The sequence below is a fragment of the Lutjanus erythropterus genome, chromosome 8, assembly GCF_056507025.1.
Source record: "Lutjanus erythropterus isolate fLutEry1 chromosome 8, fLutEry1.hap2, whole genome shotgun sequence".
NCBI lineage: Eukaryota > Metazoa > Chordata > Actinopteri > Lutjaniformes > Lutjanidae > Lutjanus > Lutjanus erythropterus.
Genome location: NC_139324.1, coordinates 1,911,072 through 1,929,945, shown reverse-complemented (window position 1 = coordinate 1,929,945; position 18,874 = coordinate 1,911,072). Strand labels below are relative to the sequence as shown.

Below are 18,874 nucleotides of genomic sequence, written 5' to 3'. Positions count from 1 at the left end.
TGCCTGATCACCAGTCTTTCATTTATGAAAAAAAAAGATCACATTTTTAGGGCCTTAATGTGCTGGAAAACTCACCAAATATGGCACAAAATTTCAAATGTGGTGGAAATTTAGGTGTGTTATGGATTTTGACCTCGGGCGTGGCAAAATGGTTTAACCACGCTCCCTAAAACCCAGCCCTTGCTTCATGTAACACTAACAAAAATCATTCGGCAGCTGTATGATTTCAAGACACACAAAAAGTCTCTTGGAGTTATAGCCTAAACCAACAAGAAGTCAGCCATCTTTCATGATTTCCAGGTGTTGTATTTTTTTTTTTTTTTTAAGGATATTTTTTGGGCTTTTTGCCTTTTATTGATAGTGACAGCTAAAGGTATGACAGGAAAGAGGGGTGAAGAGAGAGGGGATAACACGCAGCAAATGAGCCACAGGTGGGATTCGAACCAGCGGCCGCTGCAGAGGACTAACAGCCTCAATACATGGTGCGCACACCCTACCAACTGAGCTATAGGGCTGCCCATCCAGGTGTTGTATTTTAAGGAATCGCTCCCACGGAATTTATTGTATTGATGTAAAGATTGGAGTGTGTGATCTAAAAAACTGGAGTATGTGATGAATCGTTATTGAAAGATTATGTTTTGATTGAACAGTGTGGGTGTGGTGTCAAATTTTGATGTTTCGCCATGAAACAGGAAGATGTTGTAACTTTCTTGTACATGGTCCAATCTGCCTCAAACTTCCCATGTTTGATAAAAGTCCCTGCCTGAAGACATCTACATGACAATATTTACCTACTGGCAACAGGAAAAAACATATTTCATTTCACTTTCAAGCTTCCATTTTTCGCCCAGACACAGGAAATTGTTATAACTTGTCGCTACATGGTCAAATCTGCCCCAAACCTCACATGTTTGAGTCCCTCTCAACAAATCCTCATACCAATATTAAGTCAGTATGGCAAAATGGCTCAATAGTGACCTCTACAAAGTTTCAACAAAGCAGCCCTTGCAACATTTTTCACCTACTTGTACAAAAGTCAGCAGGCATCTGTATCATGTCCAGGTGTACAGAAAAGCCTCTTGGAGCCATACCCTAAACCCAGCAGGAAGTTGGCCATTTTTAATTTAATGTGCCATTTTAGTGTATTTTTGGCAAATTCCATGTGTTGCACTTAAACAGACTCCTCCTAGACAATTGATAAGATTGACTTCAAAATCAGTGTGTGCAATGTAGAGAGGTTTCCAATGACAAATTAATAAAAGCTTGAGTTTTTGTGCAGTGGTGTGGTCATGGTGAGGCACTGAATTTTGTTATTTCACTGTAAAAGAGGAAGTTGATATAACTTCAACACATTGTCCAATCCTCCCAAATTTCACATTTAATAAGAGTCCTTCATGACAATGTGAAATCATAGTCATAGCAGCCGATGCATGCCCTGACACATGTGGGGGTGCAAGGACCTGATAATTACTGCTTGCAGCTTTAATTCCCATTTTGTTTTCCCTAAACACATCCTTGTCTTTTCTCTCAGTTCTGTCAGGCTCACAACTACGAGTACCTGACCGGGCGAGTGTGGATTGGTTTCTGGCTCATCTTCATCGTCCTGGTGATTGTGGCAGCAGAGGGCAGCTTCCTTGTTCGCTACATCTCACCTTTTACCCAGGAGATTTTTGCTTTCCTCATCTCCCTTATCTTCATCTATGAGACTTTCTCTAAGCTCTTCAAGGTAAGCCTTCTTATCCTTTATCGTATCTGCAAAAAGCCACTATAACCAGTTGACAGAGGATAGATGGAAACTCTCCTCTTGTTTTCAGGTGTTTAAGGAACATCCACTGATGGCAATGTACCCAAGTGACTTCACCCCAGAAACTGGGCTTGAAAATTCTGATGACCCTGTCTTCAACCAGCCCAACACTGCTCTTCTGTCTCTAGTCCTCATGATGGGCACTTTCTTTGTTGCTTTCTTCCTCAGGAAATTCAGAAACAGTCGCTTTTTGGGTGGCAAGGTACCCTACTTTACTAAGTCTCTTACTTCTCAAATGTTCAGTTCAAACAGTGGATCTCAGGCTTCTTGTGGCATTTAAAGGCACCCTGTGCTTTCTTGTAAATGAACAACGTCACGTAGAGATTCATTTGAAGTGTTCTCAAGGTTAACAAAAGCATTTCTTCACAGTTTCTTTGTCACAAACTTGTATTGTTTGTAACACATCCATGTTTACAGTGCGCCACCTTCTTTTTCTTTCTTTATCGCTATATTCTTTGCACATTAATGCCACCCTCTGTTGATCAGTGGAATAATCTGAAACCATCTGTCACATCACGGTGTGCATGTGCGTCCTTTTAATGTGCACGAGATGCAAAAATTGAAAACATTGCTCCATAGCGCTACTAGTGGTCAAGGGTTCCTTTAAATACACTTAAATTAAAGGCCTGATGTGTAAAATTTATAGGGATTTAATGTCAGAATATGGCAGAAATGGAATATAATATTCACTAATGTTTTCATTAATGTAGACTCACCTGAAAATAAGACTCAGTGTGTCTTAATTACTTTATAGTTAGTGGTTTATTATTGAGAGAGAATGGGTATTCATACATTTCTATACAAGCCCAGAACAGACAAACCAACGCCGGCTCACAGACTTTAAGCTTCGTGCTCACAGTAGGTTCTCCAGCCTAGCCTATTCAGCTAGCGGCCTGTGGGCCAGCTTTGGCCCTAGGCTGCCTGCAAATCAGGCTGAATGTCAGAGACCTGACTGTATGATCTGAAGCAATATGGTATTGATTACAATTATCAAAGCGTTTTTGTTCTGTGATTGACGGCAGCAGGCTTACACCTGCTCCACACCTGTCATTCACTCAGTCAGACCTCAGGTTGCACTCTGGGCTGATGGGCCACAGAGAAACTCATGTTTGTGAAGCTAACAACAAGCTTCAAAATGTTACAAGATTAAAGAAACATAATGTTGATTGTGATTTGTGAAAATTACAGCTTCAATTCCAAAGCAATTGGACTGACAATTATTTATTTATTTTGCCAGCTGGAACAAGTAAACTAGTGTGTTTATTGTGCAGTGATTGCATTAGTCATCATTATTTTTCTATCAGTTGTCCTGAGTGCTTGGAGGAATATTTGTATTAATATTATGCTGTATATTATATTGTATTAGACTGGCCAACGGACCCCCTTGTGGTTTATTTGGCCTACTTGCTATATGCTTGGAAGGGAAGAGTGACATTTGGTATTTACAATGTGCAAACTCACTGCTAGATATCACTCAATCCTACACACTGGTCCTTAAAAAAGTCAAGACAGAGAAAATGTGTCTTGCCAATACACCTTATATTTAGCGTTCTGATTGTGCATGTTATTACACTCTGTGAACAACTGTCCAGTTTTTTTTCAGTCACAGACTGTATGCTGGATCAAGGAATCTTGATACAGTATTTTTTTTCAGCTGTGTAACACGTAAAGTAAATATCAGGTATTGATGTCACCGTGTAGCCTGTCAACATAGAAACAAAACAGAAACAAAAACACTTGGTATAATGCTTTCATTCTAGCCAGTCCCACTGCAGTTTCCAATTGGCAATAATGAAGTATTTTACCTATTTGTGAATATCAGCTCTCTACAGGCTTTAAATGACCTTTACATATGTGTTTTTAAAGTTTACAGTCAAAGCCTAATGTTATCTTTCTACACCATCTTGCACAATTGCCAATAAAATAATATAGCACTATATACACCTTAGAAACAGAGGATCCACTTTTTCTGCAAGCAATTGCCCCTATAGACCCTTTATGAGATACAAAACATACGGTAACACTTTATTTGAAGGGGAGCGCATATGACTATCATAACTGAGCCTGGAAACCTGTCATGAACATGCAGGAGTCAATGAAATATAAGTGATTCATGAATATTTTCCTTTACCTCAAGTAAAGTGGTACATTTTGCACTTGTCATAAAGATAGCGTTAAGTTTTATTACACTGTAACAACGTTATGGATAATTCCCTTGACCTCAAGTAAAGTGGTACCATTTGGACAAGCGGGTGCAGTACCAAACAGTATTCATACACAGTCGTACATCAATAGTCAGTACATCAATAATACTGATGCATCCAACGATCAGATGTAGAGGGCCCACTTTGACTTTGACCTCTCTAGCTTGTGGTAAAGTGAGCTTTATATAAACCTTTGAGTGATAAAAAGTGTTCAGAATGTCAGTTTGATTTGACTTGTGTTTGGCTTCTCTATATCTCCAGGCCAGAAGAATCATCGGTGACTTTGGAATCCCTATCTCAATTTTAGTTTCAGTATTGGTGGATTACAGCATCACTGACACTTACACTCAGGTAACAGTAATGGCTTCAGTCAATCAACAGGTGAAGGGCATTTTCATCACATTTCCAGCAAATCCATATCTGTTATCAACACTTAAACATTATTTTTATTTATTTTTAGAAACTCAATGTGCCGTCAGGCTTCTCAGTCACCTCCCCTGACAAGAGAGGCTGGTTCATCAGTCCCTTTGGTGACAAGCAGCCCTTCCCCACCTGGATGATGGGAGCGTCCATTGTGCCTGCCCTTCTTGTCTTCATCCTCATTTTCATGGAAACTCAGATCACTTCGTACGTACAAAATGATTATCTACAGTGATTATGCTCTTTGAATCTGTGTGTGTAATTGTAAGGTTTACTGTTTTACCACCTTTCCACTTTTTAAATATTTTCTCATATTTTCATCAGATTGATAGTCAGTAAGAAGGAGCGTCGCCTGGTTAAAGGCTCAGGCTTCCACCTGGATCTTCTGCTCATCGTCACTCTTGGTGCCATCTGTCCTCTTTTCGGCCTGCCCTGGCTCACCGCGGCCACTGTGCGCTCCGTCACTCACGTCAACGCCCTCACTGTCATGAGCAAAGCAACGGCGCCTGGTGAAAAGCCAATGATCCAGGAAGTGAAGGAGCAGAGGCTGACTGGGCTTCTTGTGGCGGTTCTTGTTGGTAAGAGGAGTCTGATTGCTTGTTAAACCCCACCCCTTAACAGCGATTGTCCAATCATCAGCCCTAGCTAGACACACATTTTTTAATTTTTTTGCATTCTTGTTTGTTGTACAAAACTGGAATGCAATTATACAAGTTATAAGACTCTAATAATGTATAAAAACAGACACTAAATAAGAGACATTTAGAGAGACCTTTTCATTTCATTTCATTTAAACAAAACATTTATCATTAGGTCCAATTTTATTCTCTAATAATAAACCAAAAATAAAACCCTGATCTATAGTAATAATTTCAGTGGTTTTGTTACTTTTCAAACCTGAATTTTAGTCTTAAAAACACATTGGAAGAGTAGGAATCATTCTTTATGTCGTAGTGGTCTTCTTTGCTTTTGGGTGGAACTGTGTCTTTTAAGAACATTGTTCAGTTTAGATATTTTTGGTTGGTTATACAAATTTATAATCCTACAAGACTGAGCAAAATATACATATTTTTTTAAAAATAGATAAATTATTTAGTTTGAACACCTTTTAGTAGCTAGCTAGCGACCTGTAAAGCTTTAGATTTCTGCACAAGTTGAAAAGGTGTGTATATGAGTGATACTTACTATCTGAAGAATTTAGATTGATGGTGTATTTTTTACCCTTTAAGAAACCAAAAATATAAGTAAAAAATTCCAAGGAATGCATAAAACAGTGTGTTTATGTGCAAATGTTAGCATGCCTTGCTAACTAGTATTCAATAGAAAGTTTACTATATAATATAATATAGAAATTAGAAGCCTGCTTTTGTGTACCCAGTCTTAATATATTTATAGCAACTTAAATCCACCACCATTATCATTGTTAAACTTATAATATGTAACATTTCCACATTAAAAGGTCTTAGGTTATATATTTTGTTGAGTTGGAGATTTACAGTACATTATACCAAATGTTTTCAATCATGTTTGAACCTTTGACATATATAGAAATGGGAAACATGAGAGTTGACCTTAAGTGAAGCCAGAACATCTCGATCTGCCCCTGGTGGCTGGCTGCAGTATAGGTTATAAATCCTGCCTCCCCAACATTAGAATAGTTAAGATGGTCATTTTGACCTTTTTCAAATTTATATGTGCAATAACTTTGTTGAATTAAAAAATACAGTGCTGCTGGTACCTGACTTTTCCTAAAAGTGTCTGTATTTTTATTTAAAATGTTTTTATATAAAATGGACAAAAGGCAAAGAAATGTGATCATTTTAACCTATTCCAGCCATAGGCGGTCATCTTGACCACATGGACATTGCCACTGTTATATTGCTACTTTCTGCACAGCTCGAGATGTATCTTGGTTGCTTAGCAACTATCATTGACTCTGTAACAAAAACTTAGCAAGAGGTCTTGATTTCCAGTTTCCCAACATTAAAATACAAATAATTATTAATAAATAATGATTTATATTCAATTAAAAATAAAGTAGGGAAGAACAGTGACAGTTGTGATACTTTTTGTCCCAGCACTGGCAACATTTTTATAGTCTTATAAAATACATTTAAATGTTTTTTTACTCTAAGTAATTCTAGATTAATCTGAAATTTGAATTGGATCACTGATTATTATCCTTCAGAAAAATTCCACTGTGGGGTGGCACAGTGCTGCAGTGGTTAGCACTGCTGCCTCACAGCAAGAAGGTCCTGAGTTCGATCCCCCGGCTTGCTGGGGCAGGGCCTTTCTGTGTGGAGTTTGCATGTTCTTGGTGGTTCTGCGTGGGTTCTCTCCAGGTTCTCCGGCTTCCTTCCACAGTCCAAAGACATGCATGCTAGGTTAACTGGTGACTCTAAATTGCTCGTAGGTGTGAATGTGAGTGTGAGTGGTTGTCTGTCTATGTGTCAGCCCTGTGATGAACTGGCGACTTGTCCAGCGTGAACCTCGCCTCTTGCCCAGTGTCAGCTGGGATAGCTTAGATTTTGGTGGCTTTTAATTTTTAAAAAGATAAAGTAATAGAATAATAGAATAAAACAATAGAATAAATGCATTAATCTCTTATCATGACGGATAATAGAGTTTGGAAGTCAAAGGCCATTTAAGTAGTTTTGAAAGTCTGCTACTTCTCATGTTAATAGGTAGGACATAGGTTAAATTAAAACAACAAAGTACATGTTAAATACACTTTTCCCAAAGATGGTTTCTGTCATATTAGGTAGCTTCTATCATCCTAATTTATGTTGAGGTGCTATTTTTCTGATCAGTTTTGTTTTAATTAGTTATTTGATGCTATTAAAAGTGTGTTTCACATCATCACTGAGTCAGCAGGGTGTATGGGTGGGAATGGGTGGGAACTCCAAAGCGCGACTCTTACAAATTATTTATTAACAATTATTTATTAATACAAATTATTTTTAGCCTCAGTTTTGTACAGTTGGAGGAAGTGGAGACACAGCATCCATCTTTATTTATGTCAATGGCTCAAACCCAGAGGAATCCATGGTTTTATTCAAGGTTACACAGGATACATCCATAGAGAGTATAATATAGCAGTGTGTTAGGAAGGAAGCTGCGGAATGTCACATAATGTGAATAAAATTTCAATTCAGTTGATCTTCAATGTTGGATTAGTTGGTGGAATGCTCCTTTTGAGTACAATATGAAATTTTATTTTACTATGGATCTAATCATGAACTAAAATTGGCTTTAAATTCAACAAAATAGGTCAATAGTTCTCTTCAATATAAAAGAATAACATCAACATAGCAATGCATCTTGACTGAGCTGGAGAAAAAGTGAAATCTGAACTACTGACCAATTCCAGACTCATTATTCTATTTTATTTTCTGGCGGTGGGGGGTCTGTTTCTCTACAGCAGGGGTTTCCAAACCTTTCAATGCCAAGGCCTCCCAAATAGCATTAGCTTGTGGCCCTGGCCCCCCTTTTGCAAGATGTCTTTTAAAACCCAGAGTCAACATTTTTTTAGGCCTTTGCAGGGCGCTTTCTTTTCGAGCGATGCTGAAGTTTAGACAGTTTTAAACACTCACTGTTGAGGGTTTCGAAGCAGAGAAAGTATTTAAGGGACTGTTATGTGTGTCAATAAATCCATCCTGTTTTTTCTTTTCAAAAACATTTGATTGTTATTTATTTATTTAATTACATTTTTGTTGGTTACTAATCCAGGTTAACACTGACAGCTTATGATGCGATGGCAGGCAATTAAAAAGACAGACACAGGAAATAAGATTTTGATATGTCATAAGGGCCATTGTACAGAATTGTTTCAGAGTCAGAGTGGTAAATTTATTTTCCACTTTTGCCCCAAAATGTACTGTACAGTTACTGTCCAGTCACATTTTGTATTTTCAGACAGTTTCAGAATATTTATATATCATAATAAGAAGGCTTATATTGACCTATTAAAATGTGTACATTTACATTTTAAAAAATAGGTTAGTTATAGGTTATAGGTTAGTATACACTAAACCAAACACTATTATAACAGTGTTGTTGATAATTTAATATACTTATTATTAGTGTTAAAAGTGTTTTATTTCACCTGGTAACAATATCACATTTTTATGTAAAGATTAATTGTTTACAAAGAAAATACTAAATGTTTCAACTTCACTCTGAAACAAAGAGATCTTTTCAAAAACAACAATGAAAAAATTTACAAAAATCATTTTAGTAAAAATTTCATGAGTTTAACTGTAGGGATAAGGGTTTGGAACAGTAACCTCCAAGTGAATTTTATATATATTGAAATGACTACTGTTTTACAACAGCAAATAGAAGGATACTAGTGATCAACAAAAGATTTCCACACTTAGATGCTTTTTAAATTGTTTTTTTGTGTTGGGTTTGGGTTGTGGGACAGCAGTTTGCACCAGTTTGGTAGAATGGCTTTTGTATTATTCTAAATTATATTTTATAATAATACACATGATGAGAATTCAATTTAATTGAAATTAATTTTTTCGAGCATTTTGCTGAGACCCTCCTGGCATCCAGGCCCCCAGGAAGGCCACAGCCCCCACTTTGAAAATCACAGTTCCACAGCATCATTACAGTGCTGGAATATCCAGGCAATTACTGTATTTGTCTTGAAAGAAAACATGAGCTCAAAAGTAGAGAATGGCACCTCTGCAGCTCCTGCATGTTGAATCAGTCACAGCTTTAAATGAAATATATTCTGTTTACAAACTGTCCTTAAAATGAACCAAAACAGTCAGCAGTGCCTAACTATTGCAACATTGTTTTTTTATCCACTGACTAGCATTATTCTGCCAGCAGAGTATCTTGTTTCCATTAAGGTAGGGTTCCCAAAGTAGCCTTAAGTATAGTTTGATCCAGTTTGGGTATACAACCATAATGAGTCACCATGATGGTTGAGCTTTTGTTTGATTGAAATGCTGTTTGGATCAGGAATAAGACTTGATGGATTATCCCAAATAGGCAGCTGAATGGTGGATATGTTTCAAATAAATGGCATCGACAGCATGTTTGTCATGAGGGCTGTTCTCTTGTTGAATGAATAATTCTCTCCACAGTTCTCGTACATATGTGTAGCGTCTCAACAGCAAGAATATCACTTGAAAATACTACTACTACTAATAATAATGTTCAATAGTAAATTTAATACATTTTTCTAAATTCATAGAAAATTTTAAGGCAATTAAATGTATTTGCATTAAGATTTGTGCATCAAATAATAATATGTGTAATATTGAAATAATAAAAAATAGTGCGGTGATGTGAGGATGGGTGAAGATCTCCAGTTCATAAAACACTCCTGGAGCTTCAATGGAAAACAGTGTTGCAGCCACATCCAGTACAATTGAAGTGAATGGTGACCAGTTTTAAAATATAAAAATAGAACACAAAAAAATGTCTCCATACTGCTCGTGTGGTGTAATCCAAGTGTCCGTAATCCGTCCGTAAAAAAGACGCCATTTACACCATGTTTTTAGGCTAAATGTCAGCTGTAGCCTCTCAGACCTGATCCACGTGTACACGCCTGAAGTGGGTACACAGGCTCTCGCCCAAGCAGCACGGCTGCAGCAAAGAAATGATGTGCCTCTTCTATGTCGAAGTCCTTTTCTTCTTTGTTGAAAGTTTGCGAAGTCAACTGTGCGCATAACAAGTCACTATTTTTGAGCAGATCTCTCTCTGTTGTCTGAGTCACTTCCAGGTAGCATGTAAACACAGATTTGAAGGTGTCGCAAGATCTTGTATATCTACCCACTTCAAGCGTGTGCACGTGGATCAGGTCTGAGAGGCTACAGTTGACATTCAGGTTAAAAACGTGGTGTAAATGGTTTCTTTTTGGGTCAAATTCTAATGTTGTGGGTTACGGAAACTTGGATTACACCACACGGGCAGTATGGAGACATTTTGTGATTTTTTTTGTGTTCTTATTTTACATTTTACATTATACATTTTCACCGTTAACTTCAATTGAACTGGATTTGGTTGCAAAGCTGTTTTCCGCTGAAGCTCCGGAAGTGCTTTGTGAACTGGAGATCTTCACCCATCCTCACATCAGCACAGGGTGCAGGTTTCATTTTTGGAAGTAGATTTATTTAGATTTGGAAAAAAAAAACAAAAATAAAAACGTTTATCATGGAATTTGGTCAGTGTCAGTCAAGTGTCAAGTCATATAAATGATTAGTAACAAAAATATTTTTTGCATTTAGTTGACACAATTTGATTAGAAATAATGACAGAATGTAATTTTATTAACTCATTTCACAGATCTGAAAATTGAGACCACAGGTGTGGGACATGAAGAAAAGTGGTGTTTGGACCCATAAAATGCTTAATAAATATTATTAAATCACATTATTTAGTAATTATTTTTGTCAAGATTTTTAATAACACTGTGTATATATTTATCAAGACTCGTCTGTGGAATTCTAACATAAATTTTAACATAAATCGCACATTTGTTCAATTATAATAATGATAATAATTAAATTCATTTATATAGCACCTTTTATACAAAACAAGTAGTTCAAAGTGCTTTACATTACAAAAAAGGAATAAATACAGGAAATACAATGATTAAAAATCAGGCAATTTGATAGAGAGATTAAAAAGAAACCTCACCTTTAACCCCTTCCTACCCATCAGGTATGTCCATTGTGATGACAGACGTGCTCCGCCTCATCCCCCTGGCTGTGCTCTTCGGCATCTTCCTGTACATGGGTGTCACCTCTCTGACGGGCATCCAGCTGTACGAACGCATCACGCTCATGGTCACTCCCGCCAAGCATCATCCCGACCACATCTACGTCACCAAGGTAACGCACGCCATAGCAATATTTACATGCCCTCGTCTGTTGTCATTAGTGGTGAGGTGGAGGAGCCAAAGCCAGCAGAGTGGTAACTGCAGCAGAGTCTTGGTTTTAAGCTCAGTTTGATAGACTAATCAGATTATTCAGGCCCATGTATACACAATACATGAACGTTATTCTTGGACTCGTCCACATCCACAAGACTGTCAGAATTTCTTTACCAGCAGAGAGTTACAAGCAGAGCAGGGATTTCTGGTGCAATGTCATGAATAAAGGGAAATATGGCTGTTTTGACCCCAAACAGAGACTTAGCTCAACAGTTTGGTTTCTGGCCGCCTGATCACCGCAGGATTTAACTTCTGTGACTGAACGTCAGTTAGGAAACAATACACGTAGACTGGAGATATTCTTGCTTTTTAATACAACACGGTAGGAACCCTTATAGCTTCAGTTGTACACGTGCATGCCACTGTGGTCAAGTTAGCATGTTAGCTGGTTAGACTTTCAAAATAAAGGCACAAAACTACTTGAGTAGATTTGCAGAAAGCTTGCTTTGGGTTAAAATGAGTATATTACTTAAGTTCACATACGTGATCTAATGATGCATAAAATATGTATTGATCATCAGTTGCAACTTTATCCAAGTCATTTTTATAGACGGCTTACATAAGGGATGATGTACAGTGAGCAGGTTGTTGTTGTGAGGTGATTCCAACAGGATGATGCAGGATCTTGGTGTAAAGCAGAGGGGTCCTGCATTAATGAACTTATTACATGGTTAATTACCCCCCACCTGTTTCACATTTATTAGAGTTTTCAGAGCAGTTGGCTGTTGTTTTCAGGAGACTTGCTTAACTTTACATTGAAAGACAGCTTACAATTATAAACAACTGACAGAGCAGGACTGATACTTGTCAGTTTGTGATGTTGCGTGCGCCCTGCACTCCTGCAGCCTGCCTGAGCTTCCCCATGTCTCGGGGGGGAGGGGGTGGATGAAAACAACTGGCTTCAACCATAGATCATATATGAAACACAATCTCAACCTATTTAATATAAGGTCTGTGGCTCCAACTCACTATTTGGACTGTTTCGCCCATTTTTTCATGCACAGTTACAACATATTACTCCAGTAATATAGCTTGTTAACAATAAAATAACTTCTAACTAAAGTTCAATCAACTTACTATCTATTAATGGTGGTTATTCATGCATTTGGTTAGGCAGTGGATAGATAGTAGCAAAAAGAAATATCTGTTGTCAGGAAAATGTATTCAGAAGTAACCTGTTACTGATGCATTTACATTTATACATGGTTGTACATTAACAGCACCTCTATCATTGATGATTCTGATTTAAAACAAATTTTGTGGTACATGAAAGGGACTTTCAAACGAAAAACTAAACTAAACAGAGAATCCACTCTCTTTTGCATACTTTTCAGATGCAGGATTTTTCACTAGATGGAGCCAAAAACACGTGAGATTTTCCTCCTGCAGAGGAACAGTTTGGGATTCAGTGTTTTATGTGTTTTATGTGGTCTATGGTCTGTTTGTTTCCTATCTATTAACCACCACACATGTGTTCCTTCAGGTGAAGACATGGCGCATGAACATGTTCACCCTGACACAGCTGGCGTGCATCGTGGCCCTGTGGGTAGTGAAGTCCACCGTGGCCTCCCTGGCGTTTCCCTTCGTCCTCATCATGACGGTGCCACTGCGCCGCCTCATCCTCTCCAGGATTTTCGAGGAACGTGAGCTCCAGGCGGTAGGTTGGGTAGCAGAGATACTCCAGGAATGTTCGAATCCTTGCCACAAAAATCTGCTCCCACATGGCCTCGAGATACTTATTTTACAGAAAATTTAACATCAGATGGATGCTGGTGTGTTTATTTTTTATCTGTCTAACACAAACAGTTCTCAAAAATTACTGCAAATGAGCTACAAATGACTTTCTCCTCTGTGATTAGGGACATCTCTCTCATCCGGTATTTTCAAACGATATGCAAATATTTCTTTTAGCTCTGTGCTCTAACCAGAAAAACGTTTCACAGTCCATCCTGAAACGGGGCTCCATGTTTTCTTGGTTAGATCCCCCAAACCCATACATGTCATCACTGTCAGATTAAAACCTTCCATTTCCAAAATGTCAACTCTGTCAGGAGCTAGAATAAAGAGCTTTGTTCTTAACTTGACCGCTATTCATTTTCTGTTCATCCAAAGGTCTCATGAACCCAAGGCACTGTAGAGTCGCCTCCAACTATCAAAGTTAAAACTTTAAAATTACCTAAATTGGACCTCCATGATGTCTGATCCCTCAAACCTCCAACCTTCACTCCTACATGAACCAGATTCTACTCTCTATGGATTTTTCCACATTTCATTCTTTGCTTTGTTCTCCTCTGTTATGTTTAGGTACCAAAGATGAAATAGTTGGTAGCAACAGGTGCTGTCAGACCTGTAGTTTGACTCATCTGGTTGAGCCCATGGAAAAAAAAAGATTGAGTTGTCTTTGAGTTCTGGTCCAGTTTGTGTTCACACTGGCTTTTTATGAACTAACCAGCCGCTGTAAACATGAAGAGCTGGAGCTTGTTCTATTAAAGCAACTGGCATCGCTCACATGTCTGTATGCTAAATATGAAGCTACCACCAAACTTAGCTTAGCACAAAGACAACTTAACCCCCGCTTAGCACAAAACCCCCTGTACAATGGCAGATTGTTGTTTTCACCTTCAGTTCCTGCATGCTGCATGTCATCTCTTCTCTCTCTACCCTCCTTTTCTATCTGCTCTTTAAATGTGGTGTATAATAAATGCAAAATGCCCCCAAAATATACAGGTTAAAAAGTTATAGCTTATAATATGTTTGAATATGTGTTCATTAGTGTATAATTACCTGAAAATAAAACTTGTGCACTAGCTCTAAATACAGCTTTTTGAAATATTCTTCAAGTTTTTTTCGATGCCACTGTAGGTTCTCTTACACCCTTGGCAGGGGAGGGTGAGACAAGCTGTGTTTGGCTGGATGCAATTTATAACCTCCTCACTAGATCACCAAATCCTACATAATGGTCATTTAAAGCTTCTACAAGGACCTTTCATAATGTGTTGATTTTGGAGGCCCCTGTGGACAAAAGTGATAGTGTTTACATTGTAACAAATAATAGTATATATAAAATTATGTTAATCAAAATCAGGGAAAATGTAATTTCATCTGATTTTATGGATAATTTAACCCTGATGGCAGCTGTTAAGAATAACTATACAGAAATAGCCAGTCTTCTCATGGATGGTCTATGTTGCTTATGTAGGTCATATAGAGGCATCAGTTTGATAACCAGTTAAAAATTCAAATATTGTTGTTCTTTTTAAGAGTCAGGCTAACGGTTTCACCTTGTTTTCAGTCTCAATGCTAAGCCAGTGGTTCTCAAACTGGGGGATGGGCCTTCCTATGGGGGAATAAGGCCACTGCAGCTGGGCGTGTATGTCCAGGGAGAAAAAAGTGGAGTGCAGCTAAGTTTAATGATTATGATTTATGTAGGGAAAATAAACAAACAATAGTTTGCTGATGCTATTGTTCTGACCTGTATTTAACCAAAATTCAGTTTGTGTAATTGCTGCTTCCCCTATCATTGATTAAAAAATCGCAGGGTGTGGGGTGTATACTTATTTTGGCTTCCGAAAGTGTCCATGTCAGAAAAAGTTTGACAACCACAATGCTAAGCTACGCTAGCTTGTTGCTAGCTGCATCTTCATACTTATCATACAGACATGTATAGTATCAGTCTTCCAATCCCACCCTGAGCAAGTAACTGAATAAACTTATTTCCCAAAATGTCAAACATTTCCTTTCATATTTAGCAGATTCAACAGTAGTTCAGCTGTTCATGCTAAAATCACATATCTACAATCACAGAGACAGTGCAACCTGAATATAATATTCTGAAAACTACACCCACTGGAGGGGAAAATTATCAGCGCCACAACATACAACAGCTGAAACACTAGTAAAGTGACTATTGATGGCTAAAATCACTTGGCTTCAGCATTAAAATGATTATTTGTCTTACCAGAGAGGAAATGTTATGTTCAAAAACTTAATATTGCCTGTTTTCTTTCTCCCTACATTGCTTTTCTTGGAGATATGATCCCACTGAATGGCCTGAAGTGAAATACTTTGATATTTACACCTATCTGATTGAATGAACTGGCTATATGTAACCCAACTAGGATCAAAACCAGGCCTTTCGTGGCAGAGTTAATTTCTGCTTCACAGTTTGTTCAAGTTAACTACTGTAACTGATACTGAGTGTCGGGATTGCACAGTTTTCTTATTCCTCTTGCTAAGGCTTCACGTCTGTAACCCCCTTTTCTCTTTTTAAAGGCTCAATTTTTCAGTTTGTGAGCTTATAAAAAACTTAACCTTGTTGACAGTGAATTCTACCACATGGCAGCATTTAGACATTTTTCTGCAGTTTTCTAGCAGACAGAAAATGACAAGACACTTTCACACAATATAAAGTCAATGCTGAAGTTGGGGCTTAAATGTGCTCTGTTTTTATATGAAAAATGTCCACTGGGAAAAGACACACCTTTTCACATGGTCTCAGTCCAGTAGTTGGCACCAAAGAGGTTAGTGTGAAAGCTTATTTTGCCATTTGATCAAACCTTAAATGCAAATGACTGAAGAGAACTTGTCTTTTCTCAGTTGGACTGCGACGAGGATTCACCCAACTTCGATGAGGATGGAAGAGACGAGTACAACGAGATCCACATGCTTGTGTAAATCGAAACCGGACCCAGCCGACACAACTCCCTCTGTCCTCCGGCTCTGACCAATCGGAGCGAGGCTCTTTGGAAAACCTCAGCCTCTCTTTGGTAGCAGCGACGAATCGAGAGGAGCTACCGTTAATGGTGTTTGTAAAATATTCACATGCTATAGCTGGATAATCACTTCTTACCTTTGTTTATTCCAGTTTTTGAAAAAGAGCACACCTGATGTTAGATCTCTGTGGTGGTGGTGTTGTGTTAAACTCCCTGCAGATGTATTTTGCATCAGAAGAAACAGCTCTGAGCACCCTACCTGAAGTGGATGATGCAAATCTAGCAAAAAAAACTTTTGTCCTATCTATCCCTTTAATTATTCTGCAGGTTCTGGGCGTAAGTGCAATGATGAAAGTGACCTCTAGGACTACAGCAGGCTGGATGATATACTTATTTTTCTCCTGAAAGTGGGAAGTAGGGTCGATTTGCTTTCATTTCATAAAAATTCATAATTGTTCAGGTGAACTGACCCTAAATCCCAAAGCCCTGAATTCCACTGCCTGTGTAGTTTAGCTGCCATTTTCCTTTATACTACTGCCATTGCCTATAGGTTGCAATGATGTGCAAACAAGGAGTTAAGTAGTCCTTTTCCTTTCTGTACAGACTTTTAGTAATGAGCACTTTGACTGGGCAAAAGTTCACTTTTGTCGCTGCCAACCAAGCTCCCTGGCACAAAGCCTCCTCTCTAAATGTAGTCTCCCATTGAAGCCAAAATCTCCACAGAGACTGTGCAAGCCTCTTCAAGGGGTGTTACTGTACTTTGTTAGGTGTTTAATGCCCAACATACCAGTCCACTGACCCCATTATTGTGACCTTGGATGTATAAGTAAATAGCTTACATGGTCTCAACCTTATTTTTCTACTTTGTTGTATCTATTTATTTTGTGACCGATTTCAACTAGCGACAAGAGTTAGTATCAAATAAAAAAGAACATTGTGTAGGTTGACATGTTCAAAACACAAAATATGTCATTCTTCATCCCTTCTTTCATCTTTGCTGCAATTTTTCCACAGTGTGGTACATTTTTTCACCCATGTCATGAATAATATAATAACACACTTGACTGGAAAAGCATAGAAACTAAGCAAACACACAAGCACTGAAAACGCTGGGGAACAGTTGAGTGTTGGCAGAATGTATGAATGATGCATTGTACAGCAAGACTGTGAGCTTGGAATTATAATGTACCATCTGTGTTCAGGGTTGTTTTTGAAATGCCCAGAGATTTAGTTTTCACCTCCTATATTTGGAGCCGACCATAGAATTTTAATTACTGTTCAGCCATGACAGCATTTTCAGAAACCTTACTTCTGTCACACAGAAACGACAAATTTTGACATGAAATTTCATAAGAGACTTAATTATTCAGTCACAAGTTGAGCACTGATTTGTGTAATGCTGGTATTTATGAAGAGGAGGAAGAACTTTATGTGATTTTACGAAAAGACCAGCGTGGTACACCTGTGGTTCTCACCCCAGGGGTCAGGACCCCCATGGGGGTCTCAAGACAGTTTCCTGGGGTTGTGATGGTTGTGAAGAAAAAAATTAAAATAACATATTGTGGCAATCAGCGTGGAACGAGAGCCAGGACATCCAACATTAAAAATATGCAAAACACAGCTGGTTCAGCTCCAAAAATGTAACAGCCACCTCACTCATGGTTAAAACTATAAACTAGCAGTAAAATGACCATTAGCAACATAAACCACCATATTAAGCACAGACACAAAAACCAAAAAGTAAAGTTTGCATTTTGGAAAAGGCTAAGAACCCCTGTCTTCTGACCACTTCTGACTATGTTTACATGCACAATATGTACAGTATCTCACAAAAGTGAGTACACCCCTCACATTTCTGCAAATATTTATTTATATCTTTTCATGGGACGACACTGAAGAAATGACACTTTGATACAATGTAAAGTAGTCAGTGTACAGCTCGTATAACAGTGTAAATTTACTGTCCCCTCAAAATAACTCAACACACAGCCATTAATGTTTAAACTGCTGGCAACAAAAGTGAGTACACCCCTAGGTGAAAATGTCCAAATTGGGCTCAAAGTGTCAATATTTTGTGTGGCCACCATTATTTCCCAGCACTGCCTTAACCCTCTTGGGCGTAGAGCTTCACAGGTTGTTACTGGAATCCTCTTCCACTCCTCCATGATGACATCACAGGGCTGGTGGATGTTAGAGACCTTGCGCTCCTCCACCTTCAGTTTGAGGATGACCCACAGATGCTCAATAGGGTTTAGGTCTGGAGACATGCTTGGCCAGTCCATCATCTTTACCCTCAGCTTCTTTAGCAAGGCAGTGGTCGTCTTGGAGGTGTTGGGGGTTGTTAACATGCTGGAATACTGCCCTGCAGCCCAGTTTCCAAAGGGAGGGGATCATGCTCTGCTTCAGTATATCACAGTACATGCTGGCATTCATGGTTCTCTCAATGAACTGTAGCTTCCCAGTGTCGACAGCACACATGCAGCCCCAGACCATGACACTCCCACCACCATGCTTGACACATTTGTCTTTGTACTCCTCGCCTGGTTGCCGCCACACACGCTTGACACCATCTGAACCAAAAGGGTTTATCTTGGTCTCATCAGACCACAGGACATGGTACCAATAAGCCATGTCCTTATCTGCTTATCTTTAGCAAACTGTTTGCAGGCTTTCATGTGCATCATCTTTAGAAGAGGTTTCCTTCTGGGATGACAGCCATGCAGACCAATATGATGCAGTGTGCGGCGTATGGTCTGAGCACTGACAGGCTGACCCCCCACCC

General features: G+C 38.6%; 1 protein-coding gene across 3 annotated transcripts in view; it reads left to right on the top strand.

Annotated features, from left to right (window-relative positions):
* Positions 1–17,935, top strand: part of slc4a3 (solute carrier family 4 member 3) — a 101,782-nt gene extending 83,847 nt beyond the window's left edge. For 2 of the 3 annotated variants that reach the window (XM_084724231.1, XM_084724230.1), the window contains 8 exons: positions 1,532–1,726; positions 1,815–2,006; positions 4,270–4,359; positions 4,469–4,635; positions 4,753–5,006; positions 11,110–11,279; positions 12,864–13,037; positions 15,977–17,935. In XM_084724231.1, the coding sequence (XP_084580357.1) occupies positions 1,532–1,726; positions 1,815–2,006; positions 4,270–4,359; positions 4,469–4,635; positions 4,753–5,006; positions 11,110–11,279; positions 12,864–13,037; positions 15,977–16,054 (1,320 nt within the window). In that variant the 3' untranslated portion in view covers positions 16,055–17,935. Of the gene's footprint in view, positions 1–1,531; positions 1,727–1,814; positions 2,007–4,269; positions 4,360–4,468; positions 4,636–4,752; positions 5,007–11,109; positions 11,280–12,863; positions 13,770–15,976 lie in introns of those variants that run through there. The other variant, XM_084724229.1, reaches the window with a different exon arrangement.
* The last annotated feature ends 939 nt before the right edge of the window (positions 17,936–18,874 follow it).